The 26,600-nt window shown below is 50.0% G+C and overlaps 1 protein-coding gene across 1 annotated transcript in view; it reads left to right on the plus strand.

Moving 5' to 3' along the window:
- Positions 1-2,541: 2,541 nt before the first annotated feature.
- LATS2 (large tumor suppressor kinase 2) overlaps positions 2,542-26,600 on the plus strand; it is a 34,313-nt gene continuing 10,254 nt past the window's right edge. Inside the window, 5 exon segments of the mRNA XM_070380532.1 lie at positions 2,542-2,762; positions 12,481-13,011; positions 23,941-24,073; positions 25,216-25,757; positions 25,760-26,431. Coding sequence (XP_070236633.1) covers positions 12,682-13,011; positions 23,941-24,073; positions 25,216-25,757; positions 25,760-26,431 — 1,677 coding nt within the window. The 5' untranslated portion in view covers positions 2,542-2,762; positions 12,481-12,681.

Consider the following 26,600-nt stretch of genomic DNA (forward strand, 5'->3'; position numbering starts at 1 on the left):
TTCATCTCTGGTGAGTTAGTTGGGATTTCTGTGCTTTAGGGTCTTCTATAAAATGGGGTTAATAACAGTTGTTGTTCAGTTGCTCAGTTGTGTCTGACTGTGACCCCGTGGACTGCTGTACGCTGGGCTTCCCTGTCCTTCACCATTTCCTGGAGCTTGCTCAAACTCATGTCCGTTGAGTTGGTGATGCCATCCAACCATCTCATCCTCTGTCATCCCTTTCTCCTCCTGCCTTCAATCTTTCCCAGCATCAGGGTCTTTTCCAATGAGTCAGTTCTTCACATCAGGTGGCCAAAGTATTGGAGTTTCAGCTTCAGCATCAGTCCTTCTAATGAATATTCAGGACTGACTTCCTTTAGGATGGACAGGTTGGATCTCCTTGCAGTCCAAGGGACTCTCAAGAGTCTTCTCCAACACCATAGTTCAAAAGCATCAATTCTTAGGCACTCAGCTTTCTTCACAGTCCAATTCTCACATCCATACATGACTACTAGAAAAGCCATAGCTTTGACTAGATGGACCTTTGTTGGCAAAGTAAAGTCTCTGCTTTTTAATACGCTGTCTAGGTTGGTCATAGGTTTTCTTCCAAGGAGCAAGTGTCTTTTAATTTCATGCCTGCAATCACCATCTGCAGTGATTTTGGAACCCAAGAAAATAAAGTCTGTCACTGTTTCCATTGTTTCCCCATCTATTTGCCATGAAGTGATGGGACTGGATGTCATGATCTTAGTTTTTTGAATGTTGAGTTTTAAGCCAGAGGATTAACCCCTGGTGTACACATACAGTATATACGTATGTTAATCAAATTTCTATCCAGCGAGGTTGCCACTGCCACAGACCTTGTGCTCAGAAGAACTTGTGCTTCCTTTCTCTTCTCTCCCCTTCTCAACTGGATGCATTACGTGGATGATTATTTAAACAGGTTTTTTTTAAACTTGTCCTATGTAGAGTTATCAGGAATTATAAGACAAAAGTCACCCAGAACCGTTATGTCCAGAGACTATCATTTTCAATATTTGGCAGCATAATTTTCTGGACTTAAAATCACACACACATATGTACGTGTATATACATGCATACACACACACATATATACTGTTATATATTTTATATGATATATAATGTATATTTTGTGTATATAGCTTAAATGTAAATACATATATCATTTAACCAAATTAGATCCTGTATGCTGTTCTGTCACTTAAGTTTCTTGAATGCATCTAGGAGAGTGTAAGTTCTGCCAGTGGGTAAATGAAGTAGTTGTGCTCTCTATGGTACCAACAGTGTTTGATTTAATCCATGGTTCATGGCTGCTGCTGCTACTAAGTTGCTTCAGTCATGTCCAACTCTGTGCGACCCCATAGATGGCAGCCTACCAGGCTCCTCCGACCATAGGATTTTCCAGGCAAGAACACTGGAGTGGGTTGCCAGTGCTTTCTCAGATAGTTCATGGTAGGTCCTCAAAAAAAAAAAAACAAAAAAACCCAAGAGAATGATTGACTCTGTGTCAATAAACACAACTATTCTCCTATACTCTATATCAGTTTCCTCAAGTGAGACTCTATCTGGAAATTTGTTTCCAATTTGTTTCCTGTATATGTGAAAAATTTTAAAGGATGTTTTTTAAAAAGGCACAAAGAATAATAACACAGCATACATTATTGAGCCTAATCACTGAGAAGCAACAAATTTTAAAATTCGGACAGTTTGTTCCAAATAAAGAAGCAAAGACTGGAGAGAAAGATGACGCCCCCAGTTTCCTCCTGAGTCCAGTTTCCAGCCTCCCTTCTGTCCGGCCACAGCTGTCATGATTTCCGCGTGAACGTACCTTGTTGGTACGAGTATACACTACTTGATCAGTATAGGTTTTGTGACATTTTGTTTATTTATAAACACTCTGTTGTATTGTATATATAGTTCTGCATCTCGCTTTTCTCCCCTCTGCAATGATTTTTGAAGTCTATCTACACTCACGTTTCACAGCTATTTTACGTATTTTATTTCCCCACTGTTCCCCACGGCTGGACTTTTAGGTTCTTCCTGATTTTTCACTATTGCAAACAATTCCAAAATTTGATTAGGTGTTTCACTCATAAATTGTAAAGTCCATTTTATTTACAGCCTATTTGTTTTAGTTAGTCCTGTCTCTGTCGTCGAGGTCAGAGCAAGGGAAGGAACTTTTCCCCGCACACGAAGCGAGGAGGGGGCCGGCCCGGGCAGAGCGCAGGTGAGGGCGGAGGCCCGCGTCCAGGTGAGGGGCTGGGCGGGGCGCAGGTGCCGGGATCTGGGCTCCCCCCGGGAGCTGAGCGGGAGGGCGGGGCGGGGCCGGCGGGGCCTAGCGGATAGTCCGGAGCCTGACGCGCGGGAGGCGGGGCCGGTGTGGGCGGGACCGGATTGGCTGGGGGCGGGACCGGACTGGCTGTGAGGCGGGTCCGCCGCCGCGGGGGGCGGGACTGGGTCGGCTGTGGGGGCGGGGCCGGAGAGGGGCGGGGCCGAGGCGGGGCCGCCGCCGCCTCGGGGAGCGGGGCGGGGTGGCGCTGACGCGACGGTCACGTGAAGGCCCAGGAATGCCAACAATGTAGCGAATGTCCCGCTCGGGCTGCGCGCTGGGCCGCGGCGCTCGCGCCGGAAGATGGGGCCGCCCGCCCGCCAGCCCGCCGGCGCCCCGTGTCCCCGCCCGCTGGCCGCCCCCGGGCCCGGCGTCCCCCGCGAGGCCCTGGAGTCGCGGGCCAGGCGGCCGCGGACGGCGTAGACGGCGCGAGGTGAGCGGGGCGGTGGGGTCCGGACCCGGGACGGGGCGGCGGGCGGGGCCGCGCGCTCGGCCCGGGGGGTTGTCCGCGCCGTCGGGCGAGGCCCCCGCCCCTCGGCCCTGCAGGCGGTGGTCCCCCGCCGAGACTTCGCTCCGCTCCGGCCGGGCCGCGACCCCGGGCCGCCCCCTCCCCCAACAATTCCCCCACTCCGACCCGGTCCGGAGCCGGGCCTCCCGGGCCCCCCGCGCCCGGCTCTGGGCCGGGTTCCGACCCGGCTCGCGGTCTTGGGGCGCCGGCGGTGGCAGGCGGGGCCTGGGTGGCACACCTGCCCGGCCCGCGGGCGTCGGCCGGGCCCGACCGGTGCTCTGGGCGTGCGGTCCGCGGGCGGCGGGGCCGGGGTCTCGCCGGGCTGGAATCCCGGCTGGAGCCCCCGCCCGGGGCCTCGCGGGGTCCAGCGCCTGGCAGGTAGAGTCAGTGGCCAGTCAGCTCTCTTCCCAAAGTGGTCAGCAAATACGTACGTTTTCAGAGGAAAGTTTGGCCACATTTTACTAAGAAACTTGAATGGAAAGTCACAAAATGTGTGTTGTTCACACAGGTGTTCAGTTTAAATTTTAACCCAGGAGTTGACAGCCTTCCCTTAGTAATGGAGAAAGTAACTCCTGGCGCATTATTAGGAAAATTGTGCTAAGGAGACTTTGGTTCATATTTTCAGTTGAATTTAAGCTCGGTTCGCTGCGATGGATCACCTTTTTTGAGCGCTCAATCTAGAGACTAAGCTACTTTGTATCTTTTCAGTTTTTTGTTTGTTTTCTTTAGCAAATGTATTAACAAGGCAGTAAGAGGAAAATCTTCAAAATAAGAATGCACAGACTATTTAAGAAAGTCTGTTTTAAATTATAATTAATAAGACACTGTGTTATTCAACCTCATTAAATTTGGGCACTGTTTAGTGAATATACCAGCATTCCTTTGAAATTAAAATTGCTGAACATTTAATAAATCTCAAAAAGTCAAGCAGTTTATTGAATAACATATCTGAGCAGAACTGTCATGAAAAATTATTAAGATGAATTACTAGAATCTCGGAATTTTTAAACTGGAGAGAGTTCTTGCAGCTCTTCATCTGACTTGAAGTAGTTTTGACTTAGCTGTACATATTTCTTTCTTTCCTTAGCAAATCCCCGGGTTGGTGGGAGGGACTTTCCTTTGGGTGGGGGGGGGGTGTTTTTACAATAAGATGCCTTGTTATTTTGAATATCTTGTTGTAAATAGCCAGCCCTGGTCTCCTAAACCTCACTGCATGTGTGGGCTGGGGGTGGGGAGAGGTGTTGAAGCTGATAAATACTCGGTAAACTCACAGGAAAGATTTGGGGAACTTTGGGGGGAGGTGTTCTGATTTGTATTGGAAAAAACAGATTAGTTGTTGAAAAGCTGCTTTTGTATTTTATTTCATGGTCATAATAACGTGAAATTTCTAAATAACGTTCTTCACTGATTTTTAAAAGAATGATGGGTTTGAAGAAAGATCAATTCACTGCATTTACTTTGCTTTGACTGTAAATCTGCTCTAAAAAAACTCTCTGAATCTCATCATTTTTAAAGACCAGTCCATCCTCGGCAGTCCAGGGTCCCCAGCCCCATTGTGTGCGGGTGGCTGCCGCTCTTTGTGGAGATGGGGTTGGGTTTTATCACAGCAGCACCTGTGGAAGCTGCTGGGGCCTGAAGGTAGGTAGCCTGCTTTGCTGCTCAATTCCCTGTTGGTTGCTTTAAAGCCAACAAAGGTTGATACCCTTGGACAGAGAGAGAACAGTTACAATGCTAAAATTAGGGTGGGAATTTGACTCTGACATTGTTCAATGTTTGCCATTCACTCTAGGAAAACTTTGTATCTCTTGCCATCTGTCAACCTAGTAGTGACAGGTGTTTTTTTTTACTTAATTAATTTTTGTCTGTGTGCCAATATTTGATGTTCATAGGAATTTTTCTGCAGGATAAGTGAAAACTTATATTTTGTAGCATTGGTTTGCATTTATTATTAACCGTTCTGATTTTTTTGTGGTGCCAGGCAGATCCTGTAGGCTCTAAATGCAGTTAGGATGGTGAGAACCTTTCTGAGGATGTAAGTTGGCTTTTCAATGGAGTGGGTCTCCGTTTAGGGTCGTGACTCCAGGCGGTGATCTTGAGCTGGAGTGCTGAGGACTGCCTTTTTCCTTACTCATTAACTCAGTCCTGTCCTGCTTCACAGGAGTGCCGCTCCTGTGTTTTCATTAAATTGACCCAGAGGGTACCCCCCACACACACACACACCCACAGTTATCTCCCTGTCTTTCTCTTCTGTGTTTTAGCCTTTTCACAGGAAGTCCCAGGCTCCAGGAATAGCTTCACACTTCCTCCGTCCAATGTCAGCCCTTTCCCCTTTCCAGCTTTGGTGACACGACCCTTTCTCTGAGAGGTCTTTGAATAGGCCTGATCACTGGGATTCCGGGGACAGTGACCATCACCTCTGTCCACAGCAGTGGCTCAGGTGGTCAGAGCCCTGGCCAGGAAGTGTCTGACTCTGGGAAAGGAGGGTGTTGGAAGGAGGCGAGGCTTCTCAGAGTGGAAGCCCTGTTGGGGTGTGGAAAGAACACAGGAGACTCACTTGCTGGGTTGCTTGCTGTGAGGAGTGCTGCACAGAACAGACTGCACGTTTATCCCCGGCCTGCTCATTCTGCATGGTGGTCTTGGGTACAGACTTCTATAGCTCGATGGTTTTTATGCTGTTATTCATAATGTGTGTGTCTGTGTGGGTATACACACACGCGGATATCTGTGTATATATATCATACCGATGTCGTGTATAAAGCCAATAAGGCATGTGGTGGTTTCTTTTTCCTGGGTAGAAACTTATTTGGAGGTGAGGCTCTATCCTGCCTGGGTAACCTGACATACCGTCTAGCACAGCATTTGGCACATGTGGAAGACCTCTGTGCCCTCTGAAACCTTGTGATTGTGCCCTTGATTGGAAGGATGTTTTCAGGGACCCTCCAGGTGAGGGGTGGCCCTGGCATGGGGTTTCCTGGCTGGGGCAGCCCTGGAGTCGGCCATCAGCGTGGTGGTTTATGATTCTGGTGTTCAGGACCTGGCTGGAGGCCTGGCCCGGCTGCCTGATCTCATTTCAGCTTTGCTAGTTAATTATAGTAAAGATACGATTTAAATAATAACTCGAATTTTAGGTCCAAGAAACACTGTTTAAAAAAAATGCCGTATGTCATTAGTGTGGGTCCCACAGGACGTGGGTTTCATTGGTTCCCTGGTCGGTGCTGAATGTGTGCTTGGCAGCCAGTGAAGTTGTGAAGCACTTGAAGGAATTAGAATAAAAATTCTTGAACATCTGATAACGTTTTCCAGGATTGGTTGAAGGATAGAATTGAGTTTGATAGGGCCACATTAAGGTTTGCTTAGAATACTGCTGTCATATTGTTTTTAGTGGAGCCGCCTGTACTCAGGATAGGCCTTAGCCATCGTCTCAGCCCCAGATTTGAAAATGAGTTTTGTTTTGTGAGTTGTATTGCAATTTTTAAATTCCAGTGTCTTATAGTTTCTTCTGAGATAAATTTAAGTCAGTTGATGATACCCAAGAAATTCCCAACATTAGACTGCTTTGTTTGCTACCCACCCCACCTTTTTTTTGGTGCACCGTGGCTTGTGGGATCTTAGTTCTCTGGCCTCAGTAGTGAAAACAAAGAATTCTAACCACTGCACCACCAGGAATGTATGCTAAGTTGTTTCAGCTATGTGCAACTCTTTGCGACCCCATGAACTGTACCCACCAGGCTCCTCTGTCCATGGGATTCTCCAGGCAGGAATACTGGAGTGGGTTGCCATGCCCTCTTCCAGGGGATCTTCCTGACCCAGGGATTGAACCCGCGTCCCTTATGTCTCCTGCATTGGCAGACCGGTTCTTTACCACTAGCGCCCCTGGGAAGCCTGTATAATTTTATTAATTTATTTTTGGCTGTGATGGGTTTTTGGCACTGTGCAGATTTTCTCTCTAGTTGTGGGGAGCAGGGGCTACTGTCGTTGAGGTGTGCGGGTGGCTTCTCTTGTCGCGGAGCACAAGCTCTAGGCACAGGGTCTCAGTAGTTACAGCACATGGACTCAGTAGTTGCGGTTCCCGGGCTCTAGAGCACAGGCTCAATAGTTCTGGCACACCAGTTTAGTTGCTTCATGGCATGTGGGATCTTCCCAGACCAGGGATCGAACCCATGTCTTGTGCATTGGCAGGCAGATTCTTTACCACTGAGCCACCAGGGAGGCCCACCCTCATTTTTTTAAGACCCTTGAGACCCTAGGTCATAGCGCCCTTAGGGCCTTTTGAAATTCTGGATGAGAGCGCTTATTAAAATGATACTGTAGTGTGTCAGAGGGGCTCATTTCCAGCTGCAATCGTAATTTGACTGATGAGTATTCTCATGAAAAATGCTTTCAGAAGTTCATAATTTTGCCATGAAATCAACTGTCATCAAACTAAAGTCTAAAATACAAGGTCTCAAGCTGAGAAAATACTTGGATTCTTTGTGGGACTGAAGGAAAGTTTCATCCTTCCCTAGTGATTCAGGCAGGACAGGCCTGCTGGTAGGTGTCTGGCACCATCACCGAGGAAGCCAGGCGTGCCTGGGGGAGCACGGTGGGAAGAGGATGAGAGCGTGGAGCGGGGTCCTCCCGCCCCCTCTGCACAAGGAGCTTTGCCAGGTGCAGGTTGAGGGGCTGTCACTGAATAACTCTGTCACCTTCTCTGTATGTTTGAAAATCTTCATAATGAAATGTTGAGGGGGAGGAAAAGAAAGGACAGACACCGCTACGTCTGACCTGGATTCCGTTCAGGGGCACCCCCCTCCCCCTGGTGTTTCTTAGCTCATGTGTAAATGCAAATATGTCCGGTCTCTCCTGCACTGCTTGGCTTTATAATCGGAATGTTTGTGGGACCCACAGGCACTCAAAAGTATCTGGGGGTGTGTGGCCTTGGGGAGCTGCTCCCTGTTGTGTTTCCGTGTGGGGTAGGGGGTTCCAGGCGTTCAGACCTCCATCTGTGAGCGAGGTGCACTGTGTCAGCACCAGGGCTGAGGTCCGGCTTTTCCCAGCACAGCTGTGTTTGGAGGGGGAGCATGGTCAGACCCTGGCCCGCTGGGTATGAACATTAGATGAGTTGGCGTAATGCTTATCATTTTAACCATTCCTGAGTGTACAGTTCAGTGGCAGTAAATACATGCACACTGTCACTGCCACAGTCCAGACTTTTTTAGTGTCCCAAACAGAAGCTCTGTACCCATTAGGTAATAACCTTCTCAGCCCAGCCCTGGTGACTGCAGTCCACTTGTCTCTGGATTTGCCTCATTAGAGTCACATAGTGTTTTTCTTCTGTGTCTGGCTTCCTTCACGCAGCATAATATCCTCAAGGTTCATCCACATTGTAGCCTGTTGGCTTCCCTGGTGGCTCAGCGGTAAAGAACCCACCTGCAATCCAGGAGACACGGGTTCGATCCCTGGGTTGGGAAGATCCTATGGAGAAGGAAGTGATGACCCACTTCAGTATGCTTGCCTGAAAAATCCCACGGACAGAGGAGCCTGGTGGGTTATAGTCCATGGGGTTGCAAAGACTCCAACATGACTTAGTGACTGAATACCAGCTTGTGTCAGAGCTTTAGTACTTTTTCTGGCTGAGCAGTATAGTGCAGTTGTGCAGCTTCTTACAGTGGTTTTGTGTGAAGATCAGAAATATTGCATCTGAAGCCTTGGAGAAGGGGCACAGCCCCTGCTGAGTGCTCTCCCGACACCCCCTGGGGGGCAGGTTTCAGCTCCAGCCCAGGAGAGGGCACAGACCCAGGCAGTGGGCAGCGGCTTCCACCCTCAGTTCTCACAGTTCAGGTGCTGGGGCCTGGGTGGGTGGGGAGGCTGGGGGTGAACAGCAGGGTCTCCGAGGTTGGGTGGGTGAGGGGCCTTCTGCTCTGGAGAGGTTTACAGCTGGGAGCCCTGAGCTTCACGTGGTGAGCAGGTGGGAGGGGGTTGTCCCTGGACACAGTGCAGGCTTGCCACGCTCCAGCTGGAGGAAGAACCGGGTCCTCAGAGCTGTGCAGCCTGCATCAGGCTGCAGGCACGTGTTCACACAGAGTCTAATGGTATCAGCTTTCCCCCGTCTGAGCTTTTCTCTCTTTAAAAAGAAAGATACTTTAACTTTTTAAACATTGTCATCAAAAACTCATTTTTTGACATTGAAGCACAGCTGATTTACAGTGTTGTGTTAATTTCGACTCTTCAGTAAAGTGACTCAATTATGCACATAAGAAAGCTGAGCGCCGGAGAATTGATGCTTTTGAACTGTGGTGTTGGAGAAGACTCCTGAGAGTCCATGGACTGCAAGGAGATCCAACCAGTCCATTCTAAAGGAGATCAGTCCTGGGTGTTCTTTGGAAGGAATGATGCTAAAGCTGAAACTCCAGTACTTTGGCCACCTCATGCGAAGAGTTGACTGATTGGAGAAGACTCTGATGCTGGGAGGGATTGGGGGCAGGAGGAGAAGGGGATGACAGAGGATGAGATGGCTGGATGGCATCATGGACTCGATGGACATGAGTTTGAGTGAACTCCGGGAGTTGGTGATGGACAGGGAGGCCTGGCGTGCTGCAATTCATGGGGTCGCAAAGAGTTAATTGAGTGACTGAACTGAACTGATACACTATTTTTCATATTCATTTCCATTGTGGCTTATTGTAGAATATTGAATATAGTTCCCTGTGCTATACATTAGGATCTTGTTTATCCACTCTATATATAATAGTCTGTATCTGCTAACCTCAAACTCCTAATCCGACAGTCCCCCTCCCAGCTTTCCCCGTGGCAACCATAAGTCTGTTCTGTATGCCTGTGAGTCTGTTTCTGCCTCATAGATAGGCTCTTTTGCGTCATATTTTAGATTTCACATATAAGTGATGTCATATGGTATTAGTCTTTCTGTTTGACTTACTCCACTTAGTATGATAATCTCTTTAAGTCCATCCATGTTGCTGCAAATGGCACTTCATTCTTTTTAATGGCTGAGTAGTATTTCATTGAGTATATGTACCACATCTTTATCCATTCATCAGTCGATGGACATTTAGGTTACTGCCATATTCTGGCTATTGTATTAATAAATAGTGCTGCTATGAACGTAGGGGTGCATGTATCATTTTGAAGTAGAGTTTTCTCCAGATATGTGCCCAGGAGTGGGATAGCTGGATCATGTGGTAACTGTATTTTTAGTTTTCCTGGGAACCTCTGTACAATTCTGCACAGGGGCTGTATCAATTTACATTCCCATCAACAGAGTAAGAACGTTCCCTTTTCTCTACATCCTCTGTCAGTTCAGTCGCTCAGTCGTGTCCGAGTCTTTGCGACTCCAGGAATTGCAGCATGCCAGGCCTCCCTGTCCATCACCAACTCCCGGAACTGACTCAAACTCACATCCATCGAGTCGGTGATGCCATCCAGCCATCTCATCCTCTGTCGTCCCCTTCTCCTCCTGCCCCCAATCCCTCTCAGCATCAGAGTCTTTTCCAATGAGTCAATTCTTCGCATGAGGTGGCCAAAGTATTGGAGTTTCAGCTTTAGCATCATTCCTTCCAAAGAAATCCCAGGGCTGATCTTCAGAATGGACTGGTTGGATCTCCTTGCAGTCCAAGGGACTCTCAAGAGTCTTCTCCAACACCGCAGTTCAAAAGCATCAATTCTTCGGTACTCAGCTTTCTTCACAGTCCAACTCTCACATCCATACATGACCACTGGAAAAACCATAGCCTTGACTAGACGGACCTTTGTTGGCAAAGTAATGTCTCTGCTTTTGAATATGTTATCTAGGTTGGTCATAACTTTCCTTCCAAGGAGTAAGTGTTTTTTAATTTCACGGCTGCAATCACCATCTGCAGTGATTTTGGAGCCCCCAAACATAAAGTCAGCCACTGTTTCCACTGTTTCCCCATCTATTTCCCATGAAGTGGTGGGACCAGATGCCATGATCTTCGTTTTCTGAATGTTGAGCTTTAAGCCAACTTTTTCACTCTCCTCTTTTACTTTGATCAAGAGGCTTTTGAGTTCCTCTTCACTTTCTGCCATAAGGGTGGTGTTATCTGCATATCTGAGGTTATTGATATTTCTCCCGGCAGTCTTGAGTCCAGCTTGTGCTTCTTCCAGCTCAGCGTTTCTCGTAATGTACTCTGCATAGAAGTTAAATAAGCAGAGTGACAGTATACAGCCTTGACGAACTCCTTTTCGTATTTGGAACCAGTCTGTTGTTCCATGTCCAGTTCTAACTGTTGCTTTCTGACCTGCATACAAATTTCTTAAGAGGCAGGTCAGGTGGTCTGGTATTCCTATCTCTTTCAGAATTTCCCGCAGTTTATTGTGATCCACACAAAGGCTTTGGCATAGTCAATAAAGCAGAAATAGATGTTTTTCTGGAACTCTCTTGTTTTTTCGATGATCCAACAAATGTTGGCAATTTGATCTCTGGTTCCTCTGCCTTTTCTAAAACCAGCTTGAACATCTGGAAGTTCACGGTTCACATATTGCTGAAGCCTGGCTTGGAGAATTTTGAGCATTACTTTACTAGCGTGTGAGATGAGTGCAATTGTGCGATAGTTTGAGCATTCTTTGGCATTGCCTTTCTTTGGGATTGGAATGAAAACTGACCTTTTCCAGTTCTGTGTCCACTGCTGAGTTTTCCAAATGTGCTGGCATATTGAGTGCAGCACTTTCACAGCATCATCTTTCAGGATTTGGAATAACTCAACTGGAATTCCATCACCTCCACTAGCCTTGTTTGTAGTGATGCTTTCTAAGGCCCACTTGATTTCACATTCCAGGATGTCTGGCTCTAGGTGACTGATCGCACCATCGTGATTATCTGGGTCGTGAAGATCTTTTTTTGTATAGTTCTTCTGTGTATTCTTGCCACCTCTTCTTAATATCTTCTGCTTCTGTTAGGTCCATACCATTTCTGTCCTTTATCGAGCCCATCTTTGCATGAAATGTTCCCTTGGTATCTCTGATTTTCTTGAAGAGATCCCTAGTCTTTGCCATTCTGTTGTTTTCCTCTATTTCTTTGCACTGATCACTGAGTAAGGCTTTCCTATCTCTTCTTACTATTCTTTGGAACTCTGCATTCAGATGCTTATATCTTTCCTTTTCTCCTTTTTGTTATTTGTAGACATTTTGATGTTGGCCATTCTGACCAGTGTGAGGTGATACCTCATTGTGGTTTTGATTTGCATTTCTCTAATAATTAGTGATGTTGAGCATCTTGCCATGTGCCTGTTGACCATCTGTATGTCTTCTTTAGAGAAATGTCTGTTTAGGTCTTCTGCCCATTTTTTGATTAGGAGGTTCGTTTTTTTGTTGTTGTTGAGTTTGTTCATTCCTAAAAAATACTGCTAACATTATGTGGGAAACACCAGCAATGCTGCTAAGGGGCTTCCTTCATAGCTCAGTTAATCTGCCTGCAATGCAGGAGACCCAGGTTCTATTCCTGGGTCAGGAAGATCCCCTGGTGAAGGAAATGGCAACCCACTCCAGTATTCTTGCCTGGAAAATTCCATTGACAGAGGAGCCTGGCGGGCTACAGTCCATGGGGTTGCAAGAGTTGGATACAACTTTGAGACTAAACCACCAAAAAGTACTGAAACACCAATGAACACCTTCTGATTTTCCTTTTCAGGTGGAGATGATCTTCAAAATGAAGACCCTGGAAAATGTTTGGTTCTCTGCAGGAACTACAAAAATGGAAGGAAAGGACACTTTCAAAAGAAAACTGTTGTGAAAGCGTGTTTACAGCTAACTGATACTGTTGGTCCTGTCTTTTAAACAATAAAACGCTTTAAGAAGGTTGTATTTATGGTCAGAGGAGCCTGGGCCTACCATGCGGCCGAAGACCTTCCCCGCCACCACATACTCGGGGAACAGCCGGCAGCGGCTGCAGGAGATCCGGGAGGGGCTGAAGCAGCCGCCTGTGGGGCCGGGCAGTGACGCCGCCCTGGACGCCAAGGTCCTAGGTGGCAAGGTCTTGGGGGGCAAGGACACTGCCCGGCAGCAGCAGATGAGGAGTGCCCCGAAGTTCGGGCCGTACCAGAAAGCCCTGCGGGAGATCAGATACTCCTTGCTCCCCTTTGCTAACGAGTCAGGCACCTCGGCCTCCACAGAAGTGAACCGACAGATGCTGCAGGAGCTGGTGGATGCGGGCTGTGACCAGGTGGGTACAGGCCCCAGAGGCTGCCTTCGGGCTGGCCCAAGGATAGCCCACTTGGGGTACAGAGGAGCCCTGCAGATGTCCCTGGAGAGGGGTGTCTGGGCTACAAGCCCCTTTCTCCCCAGAACCGTCCTGTGAGCCACTTTCCCTCTCCGGCATGATCCAGAGATCTGAGCTCTCCCCAAAGGGTGCCCCTGGGAGGACTGGCAAGCTTTCCCACATAGCCCTTTTTAAGGTTTCTTTGGCTTATTCTGGGCTGTTATGGGAAAGAGACAGGCTTCCTTTAACTTGTTTTTGTTTTGTGCGTTTTTTAATTCATGGGGAAGGTTGATTAGCATGAAGTGGCTCTTTGACTCTTTTTCCTCCTGTTTTAAAAGATAGCACGTATGCTGTTAGAGGAGATGTAACTATATTAAAGAAAGGAGAAAGACTAGAATAAAAAGCTTTAAAAATCATCAGAATGGTGCAACACAGTATGGCGTCCCCAGTTAGTGGTGTGAAAGTCAAAGTCGCTCAGTCATGTCCGACTCTTTGTGACCCCATGGACTGTACAGCCCATGGAATTCTCTAGGCCAGAATACTGTGGATAGCCTTTCCCTTCTCCAGGGGATCTTCCCAGCCCAGTAATCGAACCCAGGTCTCCCACATTGCAGGCAGATTCTTTACCAGCTGAGCCACAAGGGAAGCCCAAGAATACTGGAGTAGCCTGTCCCTTCTCCAGGGAATCTTCCTGACCCAGGAATTGAACTGGGGTCTCCTGCATTGCAGGCGGATTCTTTACCAACTGAGCTATCAGGGAGGAGGCACCAAATACACGTAAACACACACGGGAACCATGCACTTAGCAGTGCTGAGCTGTGCATGGGGTATCAGTGACACGTAACCAATAAAAATGCCCTTGCCTCATGAAACGGCTTCTGAAGGCAGGCGCTTTACCAGCACCTGTTGTGTGGAAGTCAGAGCTGGGTGAACGAGGACACAAGCTGGGCACTTCTGCTCCTTGGGGACTGAGCAGGGTTCATGCTCAAGGCACCTCAGGAGGGCTTGAGCACCTTCAGTTCCTTAGAAATAACCTAATTATGCACTCCTGGCCTCAGAGTCCCAGGACCTGGGAGAAAAGAACTCCCCCTTTTACTTCTAAAAGCTCTGTCAACCCTCTTGTAGTTTCTTACCAGAGAACCTACATTCCTCAGACGATCTGTTTGTGAGACTAGTGGTGCTGCTTGCAGGCTTCCTGGAGCCTCTGGGCCATGCGGGAACTCTCCTGTGGGTGATGAGCTTTGTTGTGTTGAGAGCTGCTCCCCTCCAGCCCAGGGCTGTGAGCAACGGGTGCAGAGTGGTTAGTGCAAGTGACAGCAGAGGCTCGACCGTTCTGTCTGTGAGCATGTGAAGCAAGGTCAGCTGCCAGCTGCTGCCCCCTGACAGACAGGTGAGATGGTTGTGATGGTTAGAAGGAGCCAGCCATCCCGGGGAAATAGTGGATGAGAGTACAGAGACTCAGCCTGACTGCAGAGCTGAAAACCTCCTCCTGTAAGTCACTTACAAACAAAAGAGCTGTTGTTGCAGTTGTGATATAAAGAAACAAATCATGCAAATGATCCAGAATTTAGGAGGGATCTCATTGTGGTAAAATCCATTAGTGATAATTGCAGTGCAGGAAATAATGAAGTGGGTACTGTTTCTAATACATTAAAACACAAATATAGTAAAATGAAGTATTGGGGTACCCTTAAGTTCCCATCAGCATTTAATTTATGTTAATTGCTAGCAGAAAGGACTGCCATTTTAATGCTCCTGAAATAATCCATCAGTTTGGTGTATAGTGTTACTTGATGACTTAAAACGACTCTGCCAACTCAGACTTTTTCCTGGCCTGGTTAGAGGGTACATTTCCTTTCAGAGAAATCTGGTTCAAAAGTTATTATCTGGGGACTTCCCTGGTGGTCCAGTGGTTTAGACTCCCCACTTCCAATGCAGGAGGTTTGGCTTTAATCGCTAGTTGGGGAACCAAGATCCAGCATGCTGTGAGGTGCGGCCAAAACGGGAGAAAAGAATTTTAAAAAAGATTCCTAAGGGACATGAAAGGATGTTCAACATCACTAATTAATAGAGAAATGCAAATCAAACCTACAGTGAGGTACCCCCTCACAGAGGTCTACAGAAAGTAGACCTTTCTACAAATTATCAGAAAGTCTACAAATAAATGCTAGAGAGGGTGTGGAGAAAACAGAACCCTCCTACACTGTTGGTGGGAATGTAAACTGGTGCAGCCACTGTGGAAAACAGTATCGAGGTTTCTTAAAAAACTAAACATAGAGTTACTGCTTGACCCAGCAATCCCACTCTTGGGCATAAATCCAGAAAATATAAAAACTCTAGTTCAGAAAGGTATATGCACCTCTGTGTTCAGAGCAGCATTGTTTACAATAGCCGAGACACGGCAGCAACCTAAATGTACGTCAGTGAATGAATGGATAAAGAAGATGTGGTGTGTGTATACACATACAGTGGCATATGTGTCTGCCATAAACAATGAAATAATGCCATTTGCAGCAACATGGATGCAACTTCGAGATTGTCAAATTAAGTGAAGCAAGTCAGAGATAATCAGTAGTTATATGTGGAATCTGAATTTTTAAAAAGATACAAATGAATTTATTTACAAAATAGTCTTACAGATATCAAAAACAACCTTATGGTTACCAAAGGTGAAATGTGGAGGGGAGGGATAAATAGTTTGTAATATATACACACTAATATGTAAAATAGGTAACCAACAAGGACTTACCTTGTACTTATAGTACAAGGAACTCTACTCAATATCCTGTGATAACCTATGTGAGAAAATCTGAAAAAGAATAGAGGTATATGTATAATTGAATCACTTCGCTGTACACCTGAAACTGACGACATTATAAATCAAGGATACTTCAATTAAGAAAGAAAAAAAAAGGATGCCCAGGTGGGAGGAATACCAAAGGGCAGCCATTGGCAAAGTACCCAGCTGAAGAGTCAAGAGGTGACTTGATGTTTTATCACTTATCACAAGTGTTTTATCACTTATTTTTTAATACGTGGTCAGAATGATGTGTCCCAGAAGAGGTCGCTGCCCCTCTGAAATCAGAGCTTTGTATTTTTCTCCGGGAAGGTCCCCTTGTGGACACAGCGAGGCCCGGGTCTTCTGTCAGGTCGGTGACTCCGGACTCTGGACTCTGGAGGCGGCACCGAAGGGGATGCAAGCTGCATGCGCGCGGAGTCTCCGCTGTCGGGTGTGGGGCAGGGCTGAGGGTCACCCGGTGAGGTGGCTCCTCTTGAGTCGAAGACCAGGGGTGTGAGGCCGAGTCGGGCCGCGCCCTCAGAGCGGCGACCCCACACCCCGCCCGGCCGTGTGAGGGGCGCCGGGCGCGCTGCCTGTGCATTCGCTGTGGAGACAGCGGGAGGGCGGTGGGCAGGTGGGAGCGCTGCCCGGAGTCCCCTGGGACTGCGCGGGTCATCGGCCTGTGGACCGAGGGCCTCCCTGCCCGCAGGTCCAGGCGGAGCCGTCGTGACGGAGAGGCGGGGTCGGAGCGAGGGCACCACTCACGAGAAACCCGCGGCCCTGGACCCCTAGACAGATGAGCCGATGAGAAAGCAACCAAGCTTAGTTTTTTGAAAGATTTAAAATATTCAAAAATTCAAGCAAAACTGCACGCTTTTGTTTTTCTAAACGTGCGATTCTTCTACGCCCGCAGGGGGCGCCCGCCGGCCCCAAGAGGTACTCAGGTGGGACCCGCCTCCGACTGGGAGGCTGAACCTCCTGACCCATCCCCAGAACACAGCGGGCGCACCCGCGACAGGCAGCCACGCAGGGACTGTGGGACCTCCCTGGAGGCCCGGGGCTGAGACTCCCCGTTCCCAGTGCAGGGGCTTGGGTTCCGTCCCTCCAGGGGCACTGAGCCCTGTGTGCAGCCGCCAAGAGTTCACAGGCCGCAAACAGAGACACATGCCGCAACTGAAAGATCCCAGTGCCACAGCTCAAGAACCGGCGCAGCAAAACACGTAAAAACAAATAGTTGAAAACAAAACAGAGGCACGCAGTAGCTTCCTGGGAGAGTTGGTGTGGAGCAGACTGTCCTACTCGGGCACCTGGGTGATGGTATCAGGACAGTGACTCACTTGTAAAATTTATTTATTTTTAAAACCAAAAACATTTTGTATTGGGATATAGCTGGTTAATAACGTTGTGATAGTTTCAGGTGGACAGCAAAGGGACTCAGCCATATGTGTACATGTATCCATTCTCCCCCAAACTCCCCACCTATCCAGGCTGCTACAGAACACTGACTGCTTGCCTTCTTGTTGGATGCTACACGGTTCTACAGACACCTGTCATGAGCTGAGGGAGTGTCTAAGGTTTCAGAGACCTTTTTCCTAAAATAATTTTTATTTACTTATTTATTTCTGGCCGTGCTTGGTGTTTGTTGCCATGTGCAGGCTTTCTCTAGTTGCGGCGAGCCAGGGCGACTCTTCGTTGTGGGTGCATGGGCATCTCATGCGGTGGTTTCTCTAGAGCATGCGGGTTTCAGTAGTTGTGACACATGGGTACGACAGTTGTGGCTCAGGGGCTCTGGCGCATGGGCTCAAGTGTATGTGGCACATGGGCTTAGTTGCTCTGCTGCCTGTGGGATCTTCCTGGACCAGGGTTCGAACCAGTGTCCTTTGCACTGCAAGACAGACTCTTAACAATTGGACCATCAGAGAAGTCCCTCAGAGACCGTTCTGATGTGTCTGTGTACATGTGCACTAGCCTGGGAGTGGGCAGGTGCTGCATGAATGAGGCGGTCCAGAGGAGGGAGGCTACTTGAGGGGTGACTCTTCCCCAAGCCCCTAGTGGCTCCTGTGAAGAAGGGAGTTATCTTCTGATGGGAAGGTGTCGCCTGCTGACAGCACTCAGGCATTTTTAGTGAAGTGTTTTTCCAACTACCAGAGCAGGATCCTTGAATGAGTGGAATAATCGGTTTTGTGGGCTCTGATAACAGTGCAGAGTCAGATCACACGTAAATAAGGTTAAGTGTTGTTCTTATGAAATTGTGCGAGTGAAGACAAAACTGCCATGTACTGTAGATGGACTGCTAGCCTTTCCTGCCTGGAGGATGACAGGCCACCTGTAACTCCTGGAGGCTCCACATTCCTCAGAAATGGAGAGAGAAGCCCTGATTTTGAAACCGAAAATTACATTTTCACTACCCTTTCTCCAAAACTAAGTTGTCATAAAACAGATTGGATCTTTGTTTAGTTTAGGTTTTTCAGCTAGAAAAAGAATATTAAGTGTTATTTGTGAATTTCTGAGAAAGGAGATTTCATTTGATTGAATCTGTAAAGCCACTCAGCAGACATTCTTTTTTTTTTTTGGAGTACTACACTCTTCCTTCATTGGTCTGGTAATGTCTCGTCTGCCGCTCCAATGGGACCTTCGGGCTCAGAGCAGTCATGCTGGGTCCCTGGAGCCGGCAGCGTTCGTGTTACTGCCGGGCTCATGCCTCTCTGCCCCAGGGGTGGAAGTGCGTTGTCGCCAGGGATCTCAGCCTCTCACACTGCCGGAAAGCCTTCCTGGCCAGGTGACTTGAGGAAGTGTCCAGCGAATCGTTTTTCCTTCAGAAGCACACTTCACGGCAGTGCTGGCCAAGGGAGCAGGGCACTCACACCGCAGTGCTGGAGCCCCATGTATCCCACATGGGGGCGCTGGGCAGCGCTCTACCTGCCAGCCTCCTTCCTCTGGCTGGTGCCCCAGCATCCGTGTGCTGCAGGCTGCTCATTAGGCTCCGAAGGTTGGCAGGCCTCTCCATCCATCAGCGACGGGCGGCTGTGTCACAGACCCTACCTTCCCTGGAAGTTCAGTGGTTAAGATTCCTTGTGGTGAGGACAAAAAAATAGTTGTTTTCTCTTATCTGTTTTTTCCTCTAAATTATTTAGCATTTTAATCCCACTTCCTTATTTAACTTTAAAATGATCTGTTTACATTTAGTGGAAGGACAAGGAAAGGGACATTTCAAAGAGTAAATAAACAGAACATTCCAACACAACTTGCAGGGGCATCTGTGAGACAGGATTGGTATGGCCTTTACCAAGGTCAGGGCTTGTGTCACAACCTTTCATTACCTTTCCTGCCTGCTTTAGAGCTTGTTTGTCTACAGAAAATCAGCCTCTTTGCATAGATTTTAGAATCATAGCACACCCTAATTTTTGCTTTTATAAGGTAATAAGTGTTCCCTTGAGCACATTGCTCAGTATAAGAAATGAGAACATCCTTTGGCTTCAAGTCAGAGCAACTAATCCCATCCAGGTGGGACTGACGTGGTGACCCAGAGCAGCCCAGCTTTACCTGCCACCACAGCTGCTGTAACTGGCCCAGGTGGCGGGCAGGTGGGTGGTGAGAACCTGCAGGTGGGGACTCCTCCCCAGCACCCAGAGCAGAGAGGGGACCGTGACAGTGCTGGCATCAGTTGCTCTATAACAGACACAAGTTCTCCGAGCTCCTCTCCCTCCACCCCATCCTTGTCATCGTTGTGATTTTGAGTAAATTGCTCATCGGCCTTCTTGTTGTTAAGTCGCTAAGTCGTGTCTCACTCTGCTACCACGTGGACTGCAGCACACCAGGCTTCTCTGTCCTTCACTATCTCCCAGAGTTTGCTCAGACTTATGTTCATTGAGTCGGTGATAACATCCAACTATCTAATCCTCTGCTGCCCTGTTCTCCTTCTCCTCCTCCTTCTCTTCCTTCTCCTTTCCCAGCATCAGGGTCTTTTCCAATGAGTCAGTTCTTCGAATCAGGTGGCCAGAGTATTGGAGCTTCAGCTTCAGCATCAGTCCTTCCAATGAATATTCAGGGTTGATTTCCTTTAGAATTGACTGATTGGATCTCCTTGCTGTCCAAGGGACTCTCAAGAGTCTTCTCCAATACAATTCAAAGGCATCAATTCTTTGCCATCTGGCCTTCTTTATGGTCCAGCTCTCACATATGTACATAATTACTGGAAAAACCATAGATAACTGACTTATATGGACCTTTGTTGGCAAAGTGATGTCTCTGGTTTTTAGTACACTGTCTAGGTTTGTTATAGCTTTCCTTCCAGAGAGCAAGCATCTTTTAATTTCATGGCTGTGGTCATCTATCTTAGTCTTGCCTTTTCCATCTTTGACACTTGGCTCGCAGTGCTCATTTCTCGGGGTGACTGGCAGGCAGGACAGGGCTTAGGTACAGAGCCCTCTGGACGCCTTCACTCCGCTGGCATCCTGCCGAGTTCTTTACAAACTTGCCAACAGCCTGTCCATGCAGACTTTCCAGCAGGGGCTCACATTTTGGAAATTCTTGGCCTAGGGCCGAGCCTCCTGGTGTACAGACTGCCCCACGTGGGGTCACTGGGTTGTTTTCTCAGAGAAAACATCCATGCTTTGCTGTGGATGACCAGTTACTGTCCAGGGCTCAGTCCGCCACCTGCGGGCACAGGACCAGCCGGAGATCAGAGCTTCCCTGTGACAAGGAGCATCCGTGCAGCCAGGTCACACACAGCAGAGCACATGTATCACATGTATCCATAGAGTGAGAAAAGGACACACGTGCTGACATGCAGCGGGAGCCTCCACACGTGCGCAGTCTCTGGAAGCCTGTCTTGATGGAGGGAAGGAAGCATCGGTATCTGCATCCTGACATCCCTGCCCCTGGTCGCCTGTGGGCTGACCCTCTCCTGCGCAGTGGGACCATGGCTGCACAGGGGCTACTGTGAACACACACGAGACACAGCAGCTGCTCATTTAAAAAGTGTGGACTGGAGCTCGAAGGTCTGCTACAAGGATGCTTGGTGAGGAGGCCTGTGTGCTTTTTGCAGGGAGACGTCCGAATGGCAGGACTGGATGGCAGTAGTTGTCTGCCCAGGAGAGTCTTCCCTCACACTCAGCCCGCTGAGTCCCAGAAGCGGATGCCGGCTTGTCACCAGTGATGAAACCTGCAGTGGTGCTTCTGCTCTGCCGGCTGCCCCCGTCCTCTGGTGCAGACTTGTCCCCGCCGGTCAGGCGGTCCCCCCACGGGGCCTGTCTCCCCATCCCCTGCTGTCCACATGTGTGCCCTGGGCCTGGGGTCCTGCTACTCACACACTGGCCTGTCGCCTCCCAGTTCTTCCTCCAGCACTGTGGGCTGAGACAGACCGAATCTGTGTTAAGAAAACCAGAGTTCCCAACAAGAATGAATTCAAATTCCACATGAATTCATTACTGAAAAAAATAGATGTTTTTCTTCAAAAGAGGTTGGGCCTAAGTTACCATAACAACCGTATAGAAGAGTATAGTGCTTCTTTAAAAACAAATCATGGAGATATAAGAATAGTTTTGTAGTTAAATACGAATCCAACCAAACTTATTTGAGGGACTGTGAAGTTGCATGACGATGTAGAAAGCAGTACTTCCTGCTGACTGTGCAGCCAGATTATGACAAATAGAAGCAAAGTTGGTGCTTTATTATCAGGCTCTTAACAGGACAACTGGAATAATCTATGGGATATACTGGAATAAAAATACATTTTTAAGGTTCTTAAGTTTCACTCATCACACCAGTAATCAATATTGCGATAATGTTCTCATTTTCTGGTGAAATATTTCTTGGTGTTTTGTTAAATCTTTGTTCGTGGTTATATTAAATATCTGTAAATTTAACTTTCCATAAAACTGATCTTAATGAATTTAGCAAACCCAACCATTCAGAGTTGAGGTAAATTAATAGGTGGACATATTTTTCAGGTTATACCTGCAGTAAAAGTAGTTACCCATTGTCTGCTGCTATGTAACAAACCATCCCAGAAGTTTTAGCAGCTGAAGAACAACCATAGTTTATTACTTATTATGATCCTCTGGGCTGTCCAGCTGTGTTGCTGGGGTTGAGCATCCAGGCTGTTTGCTCACATGTTGGAACTGCAGATGAGTCTGGGGGCTGGCATTGGCCTGATCCTGCTCCCTGGAGCACACTGCAGGCCACCAAGATTCTAGGGGCGGAGCTGAGCCTTTGCACATGAGACTGCAGGTGTTGTCATGCTCATTTCTGGACACAGGGATATGTGAAGAGAATAGAAGGTTCAGGACAGTTGACTGGTCTGTGGTTCCCCCCACCCTGCTCTGACTGACTGCCAGCCAAGAATACCTTTTCTCCACTGTCTGCCCACATCCTGCTGTCCTTGAAGAGCCAGCTGTGTGCCCTCATCTGGGCTGAGGACAGTCCCTGGTTCCTCTCCCTCCTCTGGCCCTCTTCCCCAGAAACTTATCCTGCTAGCAGTGCTGGGGGGTGAGGGGGCGCCTGTCCTTCCGGGACTGTTCTGGAAGTGGGGGGAGCTGTCCTGCTGGGCCTGTCCCAGGGGCCCATGCTCTCTCACCCACTGTAGCCCTTCCCCTGCCTCCCTCCCTAGTGTGGGGGAAGTCTGGTTCTCTGACTTCCACAGACCAGACAGGAATGTCTCCATCCAGTCACAGAAGTTTTCTCAGGAGGAGCAGAACACAAAGTCTTCCAGGCCCACCATCAAGATCTAGGTGGGGTCAGTGTGTGTGAGGAAGAGGAAACAGATCAAAGATCTGGGTGGGGTCAGCGTGTGAGAGGCAGAAGAACCAGAGATCAAATTGCCAACATCCGTCGGATCATCAAAAAAGCAAGAGAGTTCCAGAAAAACATCTACTTCTTTATTGACTATGCCAAAGCCTTTGACTGTGTGGATCACAACAAACTGTGGGAAATTCTGAAAGAGATGGGAATACCAGACCACTTGACCTGCCTTCTGAGAAATCTGTATGCAGGTCAAGAAGCAACAGTTAGAACTGGACATGGAACAACAGACTGGTTCCAAACTGGGAAAGGAGTACATCAAGGCTGTATATTGTGACTCTGCTTATTTAACTTACATGCAGAGTAGTACATCTTGCAAAATGCCAGACTGGATGAAGCACAAGCTGGAATCAAGATTGCTGGGAGAAATATCAATAACCTCAGAAATGCAGATGACACCACCCTTATGGCAGAAAGCGAAGAACTAAAGAGCCTCTTGATGAAAGTGAAAGAGGAGAATGAAAAAGATGGCTTAAAACTCAACATTCAGAAAACTAAGATCATGGCATTGGGTCCCATCACTTCATGGCAAATAGATGGGAAAACAGTGGAAAGAGTGTCAGACTTTATTTTTTGGGGCTCCAAAATCACTGCAGATGGTGACTGCAGGTATGAAATTAAAAGATGCTTGCTGCTTGGAAGAAAAACTGTGACCAACCTAGACAGCATATTAAAAAGCAGAGACATTACTTTGCCAACAAAGGTATCTCTAGTCAAAGCTATGGTTTTTCCAGTAGTCATGTATGGATGTGAGAATTGGACTTAGAAAGAAAGCTGAGCACCGAAGAATTGATGCTTTTGAACTGTGGTGTTGGAGAAGACTCTTTGAGAGTTCTTTGGACTGCAAGGGGATCCAACCAGTCATTCCTAAAGGAAATCAGTCCTGAATATTCATTGGAAGAACTGATGCTGAAGCTGAAACTCCAGTACTTTGGCCACCTGATTGGAAGAACTGACTCACTGGAAAAGACCCTGATGCTGGGAAAGATTGAAGGTAGGAGGAGAAGGAAACGACAGAGGATGAGATGGTTGGATGGCATCACTGACTCGATGGGCATGAGTTTGAGCAAGTTTCGGGAGTTGGTGAAGGACAGGGAAGCCTGGCATGCTGCAGTCCATGGGCTCACAAAGAGTCAGACACGACTGAGTGACTGAACTAAGTGTGTGTGAGGTTCATCAGCCCCAAGACAAGTCCCCAGCAGTTCTTGCTCCACTGGCTCGGAGGCGGGTGCAGGACAGAAAGGCTGTCCCTGGAAGCTTCACGTGACCCATGCCCAGGCCCCCAGCTAATGTCTCTGTGCTCCCCTCTCCAGGAGATGGCGGGCAGGGCCCTCAAGCAGACTGGCAGTCGCAGCATCGAGGCAGCCCTGGAGTTCATCAGTAAGATGGGCTACCTGGAGCCAGGCAAGGAGCAGATCGTGCGGGTCGTCAAGCAGACCTCCCCAGGTGAGCACGCTGGGGGCTATGGAGAGGCGGCTGTGGGGAGAGGGCCTCGTGGCCATCATGCTGCCCCCCCTCCCTCACAGGAGTGGGGGCACGGGGACTGAACCTGCCCTGCCCAACATCCTATCTCCCAGGGTGGAGGCAGATTGACACTCAGTTGGGTCCTTCCTTCCTGGGGGTTTGTGGAGTTGTTCTGTTTATGAAAGGGAAAATTCAGAATGAAAATTAGGCCACTCAGCAGATTCTTTCTTCTGGACTTGTGGGGGAGTCTTAAGGGGAGGCTTATTTCATTGATTCTAAAACACACTTGTTTCCCACTCTGTGGGCTCGGAGAGCCAGCTGCAGGGTGGCAGGTGGCTCCAGAGTACGGTGCCTCAGGCACAGGTGTGGGAAAGCCACCCCCACCATACCCCGGGGGAGGGAGGGAACCTTCCCCCACCTCCACCGCACCCCATGCCCCTGGGGAGGGCCAGTCGCCTCAGCACCCCTGCCTGCTAGTCAGTGGGTGTTTCTCTTCCTGGGTAGAGCAGATGGAGCCATGTGGGGGACCTGAGGCCCCTGGGGGGGCAATAAGGGATTCAGGATATTGACCAGAAGGAGTTTTCCCTGGAGACCTTGGATAAACCCAGTTCATCTGCTGAGTGAGGAACTTGCAAGGGCTTTGTATTAAATACATTGTATCTTCCTTGAGAACACAGGTTTCCCTTTTCTTCTTTTTGAAGGCATAACATTTCAAAAATGTATTTATCTACTACATATCCTCAAAATTGACACAATTAAAAGAACAACAGAAAAATGTATTTTCACTGTGGGTGAATTTAACCACCTGTCTCAGGCACTGACTGAGAAACGGAGTGAAAACAGTGAGAACACGGACATTTGCCCATCACGTTTCGCTTCTCTTGATTGAGGAACGCCCTTAAGCATTGCCTTGCTGCCACCACGTCCAGGCCCTTGGGATCTCGGGGTCTGTGTGGCAGCTCATCCCCCAGCCCCAGCCCTGCGGGCAGCCCTGGCGCTGGTGCTTCATCTTCCCCTGGGGGGCTCTGCCGGGGCTCCTGCGGCGCGGGGAGGAGGGTACCCGACTGGCGACGCGGGGCCTTCTGCCCACGGCCCTCTAACGCTGCCTCCGTCTCTGCCCGCAGGGAAGGGCCTGGCGCCGGCCCCCGGGCCACGGAGGCCGAGCTTCGAAGCACCGGGCGAGCCTTTCCCGCCCTTCACGCAGGTGGCCGGGCCGGCTTTCGAGGGCCCCGCCGCCCTGGAGGAAGCGCCTCGCCCTTACCCGGACTTCCTCTTCGCCGGCGTCGGGCCTCCTTGTCGTCCGCACCCGCCCAAGGGCTACGCGGCCGCCGGGGAGGCCGCCCGCATGGGCCTCGCGGGCCCCGGGGGCGCGCACTACAGAGCCCCGTTGCTGGTGCCCGCGGAACCCCTGGGCTATGGCGTCCAGCGCAGCCCCTCCTTCCAAAGCAAGGCGACCCCGGAGGCCGGCGCGTACGCGGGGCTGGCCGCCAAGGGCGCAGCCGTGCCGGTGCCACCCCCCGGCTTCCCCTTCCCGGCCCCCGGCGCAGCCTACGCTTCGGCCCCGCACCCTAAGCCGCCGCACCAGGGACACGCGGGGGGCCCCCGGGGCGCCGCTTTCGCCGGCGACAGCGCCCCGCCTGGCCTGGCCGCCCCCGCTCGCAAGACCGCCTGGGCGCCGAGCGTTTCGAGCCAGGTGCGCCGGCCTGGCCGGGCGCCGGCCTGGCCCGGCGTGACTCGCTGCCCAAGCCGGGCCCCAGCCGCACCGGTTCGTTCAGCGGCGCCGCGGCCCCGCCCAATGCCGTGACGGCCGTCACGGCCGCGCGCATCCTGCACCCGGTGCGGAGCGTGCGCGTGTTGCGGCCTGAACCCCAGACGGCCGTGGGGCCCTCGCACCCCGCTTGGGCGCCGGCGCCCCCACCCGACGGCCCTGAGCCCGCGGAGGAGCTCGCAGGGGGCGCCGAGGCGCGGGGCCGGCCCCCGCCTTATCCGCGGCACCTGCTGCGGCCACAGGCCCGCGCCGAGCCGCTCGACGTGGACGGGCTGTGCGCCGGGCTGCAACAGGGCCTCCGGGGCGGCCGTGCCGCCGAGTCCCCCGACGGCAGCCCCACGAGCCCCGGGGCCACCAAAGCCGACAGGGCGGGCCGGGACAGAAAGCAGATCCAGACATCCCCGGTGCCCGTGCGCAGGGGCGGCCGCGACGAGGACAGGCGCGAGTCGCGCATCAAGAGCTACTCGCCGTCAGCCTTCAAGTTCTTCATGGAGCAGCACGTGGAGAACGTGCTCAAGACCCACCAGCAGAAGGTGGCGCGCCGGCTGCAGCTGGAGCAGGAGATGGCGAAGGTGGGCGCAGGGCACACCTGGTGTAGGGGTCCCAGTGGGAGAAGCCCCTCCATGCACCGTGTCCCCTGTCCCGGCTCGGGGTGGGGAGGACGGTGCGGATATGCCCCCGGTGAACGAACGCATTGCTTGTTACGGCCTGTCCTTTCCGGGGAGCAAATCCATTAAGGGT

Source organism: Bos mutus, chromosome 12, assembly GCF_027580195.1.
Source record: "Bos mutus isolate GX-2022 chromosome 12, NWIPB_WYAK_1.1, whole genome shotgun sequence".
Classification (NCBI taxonomy): domain Eukaryota; kingdom Metazoa; phylum Chordata; class Mammalia; order Artiodactyla; family Bovidae; genus Bos; species Bos mutus.